General features: G+C 41.7%; 2 protein-coding genes across 3 annotated transcripts in view; both read right to left on the reverse strand.

Moving 5' to 3' along the window:
- Positions 1 to 138: 138 nt before the first annotated feature.
- habp2 (hyaluronan binding protein 2) lies at positions 139 to 7,971 on the reverse strand (the record flags this gene model as incomplete). Its single annotated transcript, XM_083903525.1, has 13 exons — positions 139 to 371; positions 469 to 611; positions 1,679 to 1,816; positions 1,912 to 2,054; positions 2,151 to 2,400; positions 3,005 to 3,096; positions 4,330 to 4,501; positions 4,608 to 4,724; positions 4,804 to 4,920; positions 6,195 to 6,305; positions 7,603 to 7,695; positions 7,788 to 7,806; positions 7,894 to 7,971. The coding sequence occupies 13 exons, from the start codon at positions 7,969 to 7,971 to the stop codon at positions 216 to 218; spliced, it is 1,629 nt and encodes a 542-aa protein (XP_083759651.1). The 3' UTR covers positions 139 to 215.
- A 2,433-nt stretch (positions 7,972 to 10,404) lies between these two features.
- dnmbp (dynamin binding protein) overlaps positions 10,405 to 15,500 on the reverse strand; it is a 55,357-nt gene continuing 50,261 nt past the window's right edge. For both annotated transcript variants that reach the window (XM_083904300.1, XM_083904299.1), the window contains 8 exons: positions 15,261 to 15,391; positions 15,062 to 15,166; positions 14,752 to 14,880; positions 14,327 to 14,662; positions 14,044 to 14,235; positions 13,735 to 13,930; positions 12,517 to 13,217; positions 10,405 to 11,409 (listed from right to left, as the gene is read on the reverse strand). In XM_083904300.1, the coding sequence (XP_083760426.1) occupies positions 11,224 to 11,409; positions 12,517 to 13,217; positions 13,735 to 13,930; positions 14,044 to 14,235; positions 14,327 to 14,662; positions 14,752 to 14,880; positions 15,062 to 15,166; positions 15,261 to 15,391 (1,976 nt within the window). In that variant the 3' untranslated portion in view covers positions 10,405 to 11,223. The remainder of the gene's footprint in view (positions 11,410 to 12,516; positions 13,218 to 13,734; positions 13,931 to 14,043; positions 14,236 to 14,326; positions 14,663 to 14,751; positions 14,881 to 15,061; positions 15,167 to 15,260; positions 15,392 to 15,500) is intronic.

The following is a 15,500-nucleotide window of genomic DNA, read 5'->3' on the forward strand; positions in this document are numbered from 1 at the left end:
GTCCCTAATGCTACATAATTAATGTGTTATTGTTTCTTTTAATTCGTTTGTGTTTATTGTCTAGAAATGAATCCCAAGTGGCATTTAAAACCATGACACAACACTCTCTCATTCTGGAGAATGAAGTTTAATGGAACCAGGGTTCTTCATACATGTGATATATATTATTTTATATATAGAAAGACAATTGCATGTCATTCTCATCCATTTTAGGATTAACGTACATAACGAGCAATCCAGTCAGCAAAATGTCCAACGTCGGCGTACACACCGGGCTTGTTCTTATCGCCGCAGCCATGGCCCCAGCTCACCACACCCACGATGTGGTGTGTCCCGTCTCTCGCACACACCAGAGGACCACCAGAGTCGCCCTGCAGGGACAGAGAGGAATTCATACTAATCTGTAGTGGTGAAGCAATAACCATGTTCTGTCCTTGAAAAGAAAACATTTAAAACGCGTGCACTGACCTGACAGGAGTCAGAACCTCCCCGCATGATGCCTGCACATAACATGCTGTCATCCAATAGGTTTCCATACACGTGAGGAGCTTTGCATTTCTCCTTAGAGATCAGGAGGATGCGAGTGTTCAGCAAATGTTTGGAATACGCTTCTGCAAAAGAGAGAGAGAGTTTAATGTAGACATATTATACCCTATTTGTCCAAGTTAACCTAGTTCCCTGGTGTCCTAATGAACATGTCTGTGACATGCTTTGGTCAAAACACCATAAGGATGAAGCACCACAGCAGTTCAATCACCCTGCCAAAACAGCCCTGTTCAGAACAGGACACAGGCTACTGGGAGCTAACAGCAGTTAGCATTTGGAAAAGTGATCATTTGCAGGCCATACTGATTGTAGAGGCCATATTTTCTGGTTGTAACAATAAAGGGACTGAAAAATGATCATCAAACGTGAGACAAAGAGATAAAATAAAAATGTGCCACCAATGGCTCCATTAAAGCGGAACTAGACCGGAAGTGTTTTTTTTAGTGTGTATCTGCATCATTACCTTGTTTATGAAGCCCTGAAGTTTTGAAACAAACAATTCAGCCACTGCTGAGAACGCTGTGTTTTATTGTAATCTCGGAGGTCAGCGAGATCTCTGAAAATCCCGTTATAGTTACGTGAACAGCGGTTCTCCGGAACAGCCGATCGCCGACTGCTCTGGACACTAGTCCGGGCACATCCGGTTGCGTACATTGAACCGCAGAAGAAGAATAACGTCTGTTGTGGAGGTGTTTCACGAGCGACAGTGTCTTCTGACTCTGGGTCTGACTCCGGGTCAAAGTCATAAAAGGGACTGCGGCGGGGAGTCGTGAAGAAGCTATTTTTAAACACTGTTAAAACAATGTTTTGATAATGAGGAGCAGTGCATCCACCATTCCAGAGGGGGGAGCTGCGCTTCTGAGAGCGGGTTTGCCGAATGTCACTTCCGGGTACTGGCCAATCACAACACAGTCTGTCTTCTCAGGCGAGATTTAGGTCTGAAATATCGCGGCTGACAAGTGCTTCAAAAAGGACAGATCGGCTCGTTTCCAGCAACTAGGAGGTTTTTGACCATGAAAACAAGTAGTAGTAGACCTCCATAACTAACATATATGTGCAACAGGACCACTCTATGTGACCTTTAACCCAGACTGATCCCATGCAGTAATCTACAGTATAAGATGATACTTACTTGTTTCTGTCGCACCCCATCCTGATGTCACACACTCTGTCCCACTGTTGAACGGCTGCTTTGGCAGACAGGCCGCCTTCACAAAGCGAGTTTCTTTGGCACAGTACGGCGACTGCGTGACTCGTAGCTGAAGCAAGGCTGCACATGAGAGGCACATACCAGGGATATGTTGTGGTCAAAACGCAATCCATTTTTATATGGACACATATTAATTTCACACAACAGCAGCTCACCAATATCATTATAAAGAGCAGACTCGGTTGCCCTGTATTTCTCGTGCACGATGGCCCTCTCCACGGGAATGACCTGGTCGTACTCCTCATCCTTCTCTATGTTCACTCTTCCCAGCACCACCTGTATTTCCATTTCACTCTCACTGGACAAACAAACAGTCCCCACAAAGGTGATCATTTAAGAGGCTGAGCTGTTAAAACTGTTCATATATGAACATAAAAGACATGGGGAGCTTTACATGCAGTGAGCAGCAGTGAGAACCCAGCAGGACCCCAGGAGGATTCCACCACAGAAGTGGCCGAAGGGATCAGCGGAGCCTCTGTGTCTGACCTGCACGGAAACCTGCCATGGGTGAGCCCCGGGAACAGACTTCTTCCCTCCGATGATTCTGGATAAGCGGCGCGGTTGTGGCTTCCCACACTCAGAAAACTGCGTGGCTGGAGTGACCGTTGGTTTTGTTTCATGGGTGGTTGGTGGAGTAGTCGGAGCTGAGGGACAAACATTCAAACTATCAAATACGAGCCCTGGAAAGTGTGTGTGTCCGTGTGTTGTTGTGTGGGTATCTTTGTGACCATAGGGAGTGAGGACATTTTGGAATATTTTGTCTCGTCCTCACATTCTGTCACCCCATAAAAAGGGCTTTTGAGGGTTATGACTTGGTTTTAGGTTAGGGTTAGGATTTGGCTTTTAATTGTCATAGGTTAGGATTAGGGTTATCCTAACCCTGTTAGGATAAGGGGCCAGGGGATGCATTATGTCTATAGGTTAGGTAAGGGTATGTCTCCAAGAAATTAATGTAAATCAATGTAATATCCTCTGAAATCATGGAAAGCATGTGTTCTCGTATGGCTATATTTGTGAGGACTGAACAAAACATGTAAATCAAAAGGAGTAAGGACACTTGGGAAAAGTGAGGACATTTGGGATGGTTCTCATATTCTCTCATCCTTTAAAAGGACTTTTTGAGGGTTAGAATTGGGTTTAGGGTTAGGGTTAGGCATACAGTTGTGATGAGGGCAAGGGGCTAGGGTTAGGGTTAGAATCTATGACACTATGAATGCTGCACAAACATGTCTGTGTGTGTGTGTTCACCTGCTGTACATTTCCTGACTTTACAGTGGTCCCAGTCCAGTGTGCCATTTTTCTTTATGTAGCACCAGGGCCTATCATCACCGTCCGGATTCCTTCAATACAGAAATACTTCAATACAGGGTCAGATTAAATCAAAGACCAAAAAACCTCCATAAAATAATATTTTCACCTATTTATGTCTGATTTATTTAATACTTTTATGTTTTGCTTATTCTATAACAATCATGAATTATGAAAAAATGAGCCCTGGACCATCAGCCATGAGCCATGAGACATTTTGTGTTTTTTCTTGTTTTAAGTTTAATGCTTTTTTTTAAAACATAGAGGGAAGGAAAAAGAAAGGGTACTTTTCACAATTTAATTTCCCTTTATAATATCTGTACAAATAAAGCCAAGAAAAGAAAGTCAATAACTAAAGGCTGGAGAGGTTTTATGAATCTGGGTCACAGGTTTCTTTGTTATTTAGGTGTTATTGGAGGCACCTGTGTTCTCCCACAGCTGAGGCTAGTTAGCCTGGCTGACAGGTCACATATGCAGGTTACAGGAGTTTTCCTGCTCAGATGGTTTTGTCTCTCCAGAGAATGAACACGTTCGGTTCACTTTGTCATTCTATTTTCATTTAAATTCAAGTTTTTTTTTAGGTTAGGAACTTTAGGTTTAGAACCTTTTGGGTTAGAACATTTTATAAAGGTTCCACCTGGAACCCTTAGTGTAACCAAGAACCCTTTTAAACCCCTTTATTCAGGAAAGGGGTTCAAAGGGTTCTCTGGATATTATATGGTTCTTACTGGAACCATTAGAGTTACCAAGAACCCTTGAAAAACAAATGGTTCTCTTTCATTCACTCCCCGCCGCAGTCCCTTTTATGACTTTGACCCGGAGTCAGACCCAGAGTCAGAAGACACTGTCGCTCGTGAAACACCTCCACAACGGACGTTATTCTTCTTCTGCGGTTCAATGTACGCAATCGGTTGTGCCCGGACTAGTGCCCGGAGCAGTCGACGATCTGCTGTTCAGGAGAACCGCTGTTTACGTAACGGGACCGGGTTTTTTCAGAGATCTCGCTGAGCCCGAGATTACAATAAAACACAGCGCTCTCAGCAGTGGCTGAACTGTTTGTTTCGAAACTTCAGGGCTTCATAAACAAGGTAATGACGCAAATACACACTTAAAAACAGCGTTAATTGGAACTTCTGTTCGAGGTCTGCTAATAACCACTAATAACTGAAGCAAAGACAGAGACCCACATAGTATGTTATGTCACATGGTCACATGGTTACGTCATCAGCAAACATTTCCCGCTTTTACACAAGATGGCTCCTCACCTGCAGTAATTGTGTTGTCCAATTCCGTCAAAGCCTGCAAATGAAATGAAGGGACTCTCCCCATTCTGTGCGATGGAAAAGGAATCCCAGTCCAGACACACCTCTCCTTCTTCAGTCTCACTCACCATGCCGCGGTAAAACTCTCCATCACCTTGGTAGCAGTCGTTAGGCCCTAGAATCACAGTGGACCACTGATTTTTGGCTCTGTTGTTAAAAGCTGGATTCTTAGTGATGGTTGTTTTCTTTTTAAGGTCTATACATGAGAGAATTATATTTACCCACGTCGCAGTATTTCCCACTGTACCCAACAGAACAGGAGCACTGGAAGGTGGAACGTTTGGCTCCCATCGTGCAACTGCCTCCATTCTGACAGGGATTGGGCCTGCAGGAGGAGGCTGTGAACACGGCCAAGAACATCAGTGTCGCAACGGAATCTTTCTCTGGAAATTCAATCAAATTTGAACGATTGCAGACCTCTCTTGCAGTCGGGAGGTTTGAATGGAGTTCTGCACTTGCACTGGTAGAACGGAGCAGTCGACGTGAGGAGACAGTCTCCATTGCCACATTTCACATTCTTGCAAACGTCTTTCACTGAAAAAAGAAGACAAAGCATTGTACATTCATGTCATTTTGTCAATGCATGAATGAATGCTTTTTAATTCAAGAAAGCCTTTAAATGTTTTTAAAATACAGGAATGATCAGTAACATGAATATTACACATTAACAATTAGTAGATCTATAATAAACTAAATACATCACAACATCATTGATCTAAGTCCAAAAACAATAGAAATGTGAACCTATCGAGCCCTTCCTTTTCTTTACATTACGTCTTTTACCCTTTACCAGGCAAGGAACTATATTTGGTAACTTCCACAGACATCCGAAACAGTTCCGAAAAAGTACGGTCATACGGCTCAGTCTTTTCCTGCATCTACGGTAATAATCTCAGAAACTCAGAAAATCAGGTGTGTTGGAGCAGGGAAACACCTAAAACATGGAGGACAGGGGTCAGGATTTTCTTGTATATTCTTTGGAATTTTCATTTTTACCACAGAGGGGCAAGGAACCAGATATGGTACCTTCATGGACCTTAATTTTTGATAGGAAAATAACAAATTTTGTCTAATTTCCAACATCTTTCCCCATCATTCACTAAGTTAAAAACATGAAGGCAGCGCTTGTTTTTGCTTCCATTTTCCATGAAATGAAACACTGCACTGTGAGTTTATTGTGACCACCAGTGAAACGATCATGTTCTTTCATCAGCATCTTGACATATATATCTCACTTGTCAGATGGATGGATTATAGTAATAAAAGTGCAGTGCTTACTAATAAATATTTTAACACATTTGTGTACACAATTTGACAGTAGTATGTGTTGTATTGTCTTTGCTTAGCACATAAGAAACCTTACATCTACAAAAACAAAAGTGTTGGGTTGATGTCTTTGACTGTTAATCCAATCATGTTTGAAATCTTTGCTCGTTGCAGATCCAGTTCCTTCAGATCCTGCCGGGTTTCCACACCCACCAGTTTGATTACATGCCCCGCCCTCATTACTTTCACCTGTGCTCAATTAGCCACACCTGCAGTATAAAATCTGCCCTTCTGATAGTTTTCTCTGTTTAGTCTCCAGTGTGTGACCCTTGTTCTCTTAGTGATTTTGTATGTTTGCTTATCCTGCCTGTGTACCAAACCTTCTGTCAGTGTACTCTCACTTTATTCAGTGTCTAACTGCTCATGAGTCCATTTCCTGCCCCAGTTGTTAAACTAGTTCATACAGGATTTGGGTGACATGGTTCAAACAAATCAGTTTTTTTTGATGACATGAGTGACTGAGCACAGGTCGACAGACCTACCTTTCTGACACCACTTCCCTGTGTAAGGCTCAGGGCACAAACACGTGAAGCCCCCACTGGCATCGGTACCACAGCTGCCGCCATTCAAACACGGGTTTGAGGCACATGGATCTACATGAAGACAGGATCTTATCAACTTGGATAGATTGTGTTGGGACAGAAAGATTCAGACAAATAAATGAGGAGCAGAGTGTCATTGGTTGTATTGGAAGAACAATGTAGTAGAATAGACTCCCAGTTTCAAAAGTAAGCCACCAGGGGGGGGAAATGACTATTTCTCACTTGATTTACATCAGCAGCAAACATTTTCCTGAGGGGTTAACAGTCTCAATCACTAGTTTTAGCTCTTCCAATTGAAGAATGGGGATATTTATTTATTTATTTTTAAATGATGTTCCCACATGGAACATGGTCAGATAGGTGCCTAGTTGCAGTCCCATTGTGAAGACTTTCATTGCACTGGTCACAACTGCAAAGCTCGGGGCTTCAAAACTTATTTAAATAAAATAAAAAAAAGAACAGTATCTAAAATAGAGTGGAGCAACCCTGTGGTTATAGTAACAAATCAGTAAATGCACAAATCAAAAGAGAAAGGAGACAAACAAGTCTTATCACCACCATCGTCATCCATGTTCTTTCCAATATCTGTGTGATTGGATTTCGCCTGCTGTTAATCCATAGTTTCACCACTTTGGTTTGCAACTTGATGACCAATATATTTTCTAAACAATTGACTACAGGGCTGAAACATCAGATCTTCATCAAAACAGTTTTTAATATATAACCCTAACCACTAGTATTTTTTAGAATAAAGGCTGTACATTCTGCATGACTTGGTCAATTGTGTGAAGAGAAGCAAATAAAACTAAATCTAACAAATATTTAGTGGGCTCCCAGTTGGGTCTATGGCATGACATTTGGACTTACTGTTGATTTTTGTGGGGGAGTCAGTGATGCAAACTTTACTTTGCTGTTGAGCGTTTAACTGTGACAGTTTCATAGAGCTGCAGACAAGATCAGTGTTTTTCAACCTTTTTTGAGCCAAGGTACATTTTCTCCATTGAAAAAATCACGAGGCACACCACCAAACATAAAATGATACTCTGTAGTCTATATTAACAATTTAGTCATTCTTATCAAAGTGTCTTGAATATTTATATCCATATAACATAATTATTTGTTTTCAAAAAATGTTTTTAGACCAATTAGGTGAAATTGGATAATTTCCCACACCTGACGATCTCTCACGGCACACTGGTTGAAAAACACTGGTCTAGATAGCATGATAAGACAATACAATAACCAAACACCCAAACTAGCAAATGATATATCTGAGTAAACAACAACAACAACAGCATTCTTTCAATCCACTGCTCATCGAGTGAAGACGGAGACAGACGTCGTTTACCTGTGAAATCCAGGAGGTCGTACAACCAGTCATCCAGATTCAAATCAGTGTCCGGCCCTCCAGTGATTTCCACATAATCATAATAGTCATAAACTGTGAGGAAAATAAGAGCCATTTAAATGTTTCAGTATAACAACAGTTTAAATTTGCAATAACAAATAAATCCAGGTGAAAGTAGTCTTTACCGTCGTCATTTAAGAAGCCCTGTAAATAAAGCAAACATTTATCAGCCATTTATTAATCTGACTTGAGTTTTGTCTCATGGACACAAAATTCACAGATACTACTCACCTGTCCAAAGGCAGTGAGTGCACACAGGTGTGAGAGGAGAGCTATTAAGCAGACTGAGTTCACGTAGAGCCCGGCCATGATGAGACCAGAATATTGTGATTTAGCTCAAACCGTCCTAAATAATCCCTCCGAGGAACACAGGAATCCCTCCTGGTAATCATTGATGCCTTCCATCGATCTGACAGCAGTTGCATAAATATCATTCATTGCTTTGTTGACCTCCGCAAAGGCATGAGTTCGTTTGTCTGTCTGTCTGTTAGCAACATAACTCAAAAAGTCACGGACGGATTTGGACGAAATTTTCAGGAAATGTCCGCAATCACAATTTTTATCGATATTTTGTGGGGGGGCTGAGCTGCCTTGGCGGAGGTCTGCGCTCTCCGAGTGCTTTTCTAATTGTTGTTGTTTTTTTTACCTTTTATTTCCAGTGAGATTGTTAAAAAATAAAGTAAGCAAGTATAGCTCACATTAACCATAAACACTCTAATACTTATTTTACACCGTTGTCAGAGTTCATGCATTTAAAATAAAAAAAAAGATTTGTGTAAAGGTCCATCCATCCATCCATTATCTACCGTTTTATCCTCCACCAGAGGGTCACGGGGTGCTGTGCCTATCTCAGCTGACATAGGGCGATAGGCGGGGTACACCCTGGACAGTTCGCCAGTCCATCGCAGGGCCACAAACAACCATTCACTCACACTCTCACATCTTCGGTCAATTTACCTAATCCCCATATTGCATGTTTTTTGCACTGTGCTGAGAAGCCGGAAAACACCCACGCACACACAGAGAGCACATGCAAACTCTTTGCAGAAAGGTCCTTGTTCCAAACGGGGCTCGAAGTTCTTCCAACCAGGGCTCGAATCCAGGAACGTGGGTTGTGTAAAGGTCATCAACCTTAAAAAAAATCTTTGTCTAGTCAGCTGGTTTTTTTTGCATTAGCGTATTACATTAAACATTAGTGAGTGAACCTGTTTCTCAATATGTGAGAGGTTATCTTAAGCAAACAGCTGATTATCTGCCACTGTCTACATGCAACTGTAAAATGTGTGTAAAAATTTCACATGGCTGCAATTAAAAAAATATTTTTCCTTTGACAAAGTGACTGTGATTCTTTTTTTTTTTTTTTTACTTATAATGCGTGTTTATCTATTTATGAATTTATTAGTTGATTTATTAAACACAACTCTGCTTTACTGTGGATGGCAACAGCAGAATATTTGATAGATTTGTTCAGAACATCTGTCTATTTATGAACTGCTGAGGAACTGAAATGTACAGGTCTGTTCTGTCAATGACAGTATAAAAAACATTAACACAAATGTATTTCCATGATTGATTAATCTGTTGACCAGTAGGGTAAGAATAAGTATAAAATAATGGCAGTGTTTCACAAACTTCTTTGTGTTTTGCTTCGTCCACAATATAGTTTAAAACAGTGGATATGTAGATACACAGGCTATGATGATATTCAGGGAACACATTTAAAAAAAAAAAAAAAAAAAAAAATAGATTAGGCCAAAGAAGCTACAGCAGCTATTCATGTTTTTTCTGTCTTTTTATACTTTATCTGGATCTGGATTTATTTGCTGACATTTATTTGGTAACAGAAAAACTAAGGAAAAAGACAGTTCTTTTTGGTGTACTGAATCGTTAGAGTCTGTAAATTAAAAAGACTAGTTCAGTACTTCCTGCATGACCGGAGCACAGACAATAATAATTGTATGCACTGGACTTTTAACTGATTGCAGATATGGAACATTTTTTCAAATTAACCCTTTTGGTTGATTTTCCCCACAATAGAACATACAGATGTTTAACAAGCTCAAACTAGAAATTACTCAAACTGATTAATCAAGAAACTAAATTAAATGTAGTATTTGATGACTTTAGAAAAAAGCTGTAGCTGCCCAGTTGGGTGATCACCTGCATCGCAATCATTTTGAAAAAGAACTGGCTTCTGTACTGGTCCTACTGGATTTCAGTGCAGCATTTGACACAATAGACCATGAGATCCTGCTACATAGACTAGAACAAGAGTCAATTTGTTAGTGTATACGAGGAATCCTCCATACTCACTAAAGTTAACTATGGAGTTCCTCAGGGTTCTGTGCTCGGCCCAATTCTTTTTACCCTGTACATGCTTACTGGGCAACATTATCAGGATCAACAATTGTAATTGTATGTTTTGGTCCGTCCGTCCAGGGAATGGATCCCTCACCTGTGGTTCTCCCTAAGGTTTCTACCTCTTTCTTTTTCCCCGTTATAAGGGTTTTTTCCCCTGGTAGTTTTTCCTTACCCTGGTCGAGGGTCTAAGGACAAAGGATGTTACCAACCCTGGGAAGCCCCGTGAGACAAACTGTGGGCTATATAAATAATACATTTGATTGATTTGATTGTTGCAGCCCCAGTGCTAACAAGCGGACAAAATTTGTCAGACAGCACAAATATTCGTAAGATGAGATGTTTTTTTTAATTCAAACAGTGATCACTTTACAGTGGGTGCAATATTGTATTTTCACTGTTCAGCACTATATATAATGTACATGGGGAGCATGAAGTGAAATCAAAGTACAGCTCGTTCCCCTCCTCTCACAGATCAAAGGGCCTGTTTACACCGTGTCAACCTAGTGGATAAAAAGAGATTTCAAAAAGTCCAAGGGGAACACAGTGAGCACTTGTAAACAGTATTTAATATGCCGTTCAGCGTTGTCCCCAGTCTTCATTCAAAGAGTCAAAAATTGATTTTCATGAAAACACTCTATATTGTTGTCGATGGCTCCACAGACACTTTGAAAACTGGCATCCAGTGAATAATCATCTTTAAGTGCATCAGCTTTGTTGAACACCATGGATGTAAATGCATCAAATATTCACACGTCATTGCAAGAAAACACAGCGTCGATGCCGTGCTGTGCATATTATTGCTTTATGTTTATGTCTGAACCCCCAAAAACCTTCACATTTCCATTGCAATCTCCCAAATTGCCAACCTTTAAAATGAGCATAAAGACAATGTGGCAACAACTATCTGGTGCAATTCACAGGTTTTTCAACGGAAACAACAAACCTTTGGCTGCAGTTTCCAGAATGTAAAAAATAATATAAATACAGGTGTATAATGCTAACGTTCAGGAGCTAAGTCAGCAGCAGGTCAGTCTCTCTCTCATCAAACTCCATGACAACAAAAAAATAAAAATGAGTCACTGCAAAAAAACTAAAAGGCTTGTTTGTTGTGGTTTGTTCCGTCTGCTCGCAGCAGAGTGAGCCTTCTTCAAGTCCAAGTGCTGTCAGAGGTACAGGATCGTCTCCATCCACGTCATTTGTTCATGTGTATTCCGATTTGCGGATGTAGTTGGAAGGAACGTAGCCTCGCTGGCCTTCCACCTCCCCGAGCCACCAGTCGCTGTTGCCGTTCAAGTCCTTGAACTCCAGTATCCGCAGCCGCTGATTGGCCGAGATGCTCAGTTCATTGGCACAACGGGCGCTGAATGTATAGAGGGCATAGTAAAACTGAAAAGAGAAGAAAAATATATAGTGTTATTATTATTATTTTTTTTATTTAACATTTATTTAACCAGGAAGGTCCCCTTGAGATTAAGAACCTATTTTTCAAGGGAGTCCTGGACATTCCTTAAACATTAAAATATTATGGATGCACCGATTTATCTGCTGCATTAGTCCAGTTCAGGTTCAGATGACTTTCTTTGTCCCAAAGGGCAAATCAATACTACAGTCCCACAAAATATACACATGAAATAAATAAATAAAAAACAAATAAAGTGGGTTGTGTGTGCACATGTTTGAAGTGCAAACACAGCAATTGCGCAATGATAAAGACAGGTGAATAAATAAATCAAATTTCAAGGAATAAACTAAAACAGTGTGATGGTCGCTGGGATGAGGGACTCAGCTATGAGATGAGGGAGAAGAGCTATAAAACGCTGACGTGGGGGCATTATTTTAAGTCGGTGGACATCATGTGGTCGTTGTTGGTAAATTACGCTTTTTCGTATGTAGTCTTTTTTGTGTCATGTCAAAAATCTCCTTGCAAAACTAGATGAATAAGAGGCTAAAAAGCTAAAATAAACTGCTAGTGTGTGTGTTTGTGTGTAATTGTTTTAAAGTAAAAGTGTTTTTTTAGCATTGTGCTTAAAAGTACAGTAACTTATTTGGTATCCAAAGGCCACCGTAGTTCCCACATTCATATTGGGGAAAATACACAAGAATTTTGTGGCAAATGCTTTATTTATTTATTTATTTATACATGTGTGTCTAAGCTGGACGCCGTATTTTTAGTGAGCTCAAATTTGTCTTTGGTTGCATTTGTGGAAAAGATGACGCACTTGTTTGAATATTGACAATATTAAAACGAGCCCTCCTGTGCTGTGCCGCTGACCCCATCCTGAAGAATAAATCATAAATAAAACATTTGCACAATCAAATGCTGGAAATTCCTCCTCTAACTTGACAAACTGTGCTGTTGGTAATCTTTACTATGGTTATACTGAGATGTAGCAACTGAAAGCCGTTACAAAGAAGACTGCAAAAGGCTGATATGCTTTTTTTTTGTTACTGTGAGTGACTTCACGACACACAACACAACACACTAAATCTCACCTGATGACCGTCCACATCACTCTCCTGCTCTGGTTCTGGTTCTGGTTCTGGTTCTGGTTCTGGCTCTGGCTCTGGTTCGATGTACTCGTCTCTGGAGTAAGCAGATCTCTTTTGGCCTCCATTATCTCCATTTCTTCGCTGGTATGAACCATAGGATTTGTCTGTGTGTCCATAGCGCTGCTTTGTGTGATTGTTTCTGTGTGAAGAGGACGAGTCCGTCTCCGAGAGGTCCGACGTCTCCCTGTGGCTGCTCGAGCTCGTGTAACTTGTATCGTACGAGTCCCTGTGATTACCCGAGTGTTGGTACAAATGATCCGTGTCTCTCTGACTGGGCGAGTGCCGGTGCGTTTGCTCCGATATCTCCTTTCGGTGCGAGACGTTTCGTGGTGATGAGGTTATGGAGTTGCTTTGACTGACAGGGTCAGGGTTGGCCACATCTCTGTGGTGACTTTTCCGAGGAGAGGCAGAGTCCAGCGATGGGTGCGGAGACGAGTGACTCTGGGTCTGGGATGAGGAAAAGCTGACTGTGGCAGTTTCCTGGTTAAAGGTCAGCGTGCTGTTGCTGTTCTGGCGGGAGAACACGGGGGAGGAGCCACCGTAGCCTGACTCATTGGACGACTGGCTCTCGATGGACAAGTCCGACTGGCTTCTGCGCGGGTTGTAAGGTTTGAGGAAGGAGCTGTACACAAAACCCTTGGTGACTGCAGAACAAGAAAAACAAAAAGGAACAAAGGAATTTATTACTGCACCATTTTACCAAATGCAGTTTTTTGCAAAATCAAGTCATGTGAATGTAACTTTTCTTTAGCTGTAGATGAGCGGTTTGGACCCTAATGTATATTACTTGGAATAATTTGATAATAAACAATTTAATTTCTGAACTATTTCAAATATTTTGTTTCAGAACATGACTCTGTCCATGATGCATCATTGTTACCATAGCTACCTTTTGTCCATCTATCTCTAAGCAGCATCATTTCAAATCCAGCCAAAGAGAAAAGAAAAATCTAAACATAACATCATATCACATACATGTGCAGATTAAATGAGCGCTGATATGCACAGAAATATGTAACAATTTACAGTATATGTGGCCCTACAGATGTAGTAAAGCTAGTGTGAACAAAACCTCATGTCATAATGGGCTCAGGTCACATATCCATGCTCTAATATACAGTTTGGTAAAAAAAAAAACAGGTTGGGTTTTAAATAAATTACCTCCATTATCAATTAGCCAGCGGTTGTTGCTGCCCATGGGATCCTGCTGCTTGATAACACCCACAAGGTCTCCTTCCTGTATAAAGACATCCAGATCCTGGGCAGCATTAAAGTTCCTGTCAGCCTGGAAGAGTTTGTCAGGGCCGTAGCGTACCAGAAGTCCTGCACGGTGCTCCTCTGTCTGCTTGATGATTGGCTAAAAGTGACAGAAGACAAAGAGTCCTGGTTAGAATTCCTGATTTGAAAACGCCTTACTCCATATACTGTGTAAAAATAAAAATGTGGTAGAAATGAAAAAGTTCAGCTCACAGGTCCCTGCAGTTGTTTTTTAGAGGTCTGCTTCTCCAGAGTCTTCTTCTCAAAGGGTTTCTTCGAGGCGGCGGCGGCTGGAGGCAGGTTCTCCGGGCAGAAGCTGAAGCTCTGCAGAAGTTGGAGAACTCGTCCATACTCCTTTTGGAACTGAGCGATGAGGTTGCCCTCCCTGCCAACTTTGCTAGAAAACTGAAGATTTCAGTGAAGGAAAAGTTCTGCGTTAAGAGTGGATAATTATGAAACACTAATATTGTAAATAAATCAGATTTTAGTCACTCACCATCTGCAGGATGGGCTTCAGCTCTCTCAGTGTCGTCTGCATGAAGTCCTTCTGAGCCTGAGCGAAATCCCTCACGCAGCCCGTGAACAGCTCCTCTGCTCCACTGTGGAACTTCGGGAGCTCGTCGAGAAGTTGGGCGTTGAGCGCCTCGTAGTTGTTCCGCGCCACCTGCAGCTCCTCCTGGATGCGGCGGTCCTTGAGGCGATCGGCTCGCTCCTTGCAGTTGTCGTAGTCCAGCAGCTTGTCGAAGCGCTTCTGGATAAGCTTGTGTGGCCCGGCGAACATGAGGAGGAGCTGGTTGAGCGGGTTGATGACTAAAGTCTCGGTGCGCTCCTTCTACTCAGGGAGGGAGGGAGAATGTGATCAGATGTCATTCTCAATTCAATTTGTTCGGCACCTCGGTGAGGCTTGAATGGACAACTTACAAAGCGTGTGAACTGTTCTTCGCTGATGCAGCGGTGAGCTCTGTGGAAGAGCTCGGGGTCCAGCACGCTGCGCTCTGTGTAGATGTCGCAGAAACTTATGGCTGCCAAGACTTTTACGGATGCTGATTCCTGCAAAGACAGAACTTTCACAGTTACAATCCAGAAATAGTGGATATATATATACCAACAGTGACTGGAATGTATGAATAACCCATTATTAATTGCAGGAAATCCACCAACACCTCTTATATTTATAACTGAGGCAGTACTTTAAATAAAGATAATTGTGATTCTGGTAATGTGCTCTTACTCTGATGTGTTGCAGATACAAGGAGATGTCCCTGATAAAAGACTTGATGAGCCTCTCCTGCAGCCTGAACTTCTTCTCAGTCTCATCAAACGCTTCATCTTTGATCTGGAACAAGAGGTTAAAGGAGACATGTTTTCATTCCCGCAGTCTGCCCTAGTGTGACCTAATGTGAACTTTAACATTCGCAGCAGTGACGTACCTGGGGTGCAATTCCTGTGAGGTGCTTGAGGTGGCTGCTGACACGGTTGGACTTTTTGATGATGGAGTGCATGCTCAGCTTTGAGATCTTGTCGATGAACGTGTCCTCGTCCCCTTTCCTGTACTTCACCACTGTGGACAGCAGAGGGAACAGTTGAGACGAGAGGCCCAGTCTTTGTACTGCATGTAAACACCTGACAGGCACTTGACAGGCTTTCTGGAGTTAATGGAGTTAATGGGG

This window comes from Microchirus variegatus, assembly GCF_963457635.1.
Source record: "Microchirus variegatus genome assembly, chromosome: 17".
NCBI lineage: Eukaryota > Metazoa > Chordata > Actinopteri > Pleuronectiformes > Soleidae > Microchirus > Microchirus variegatus.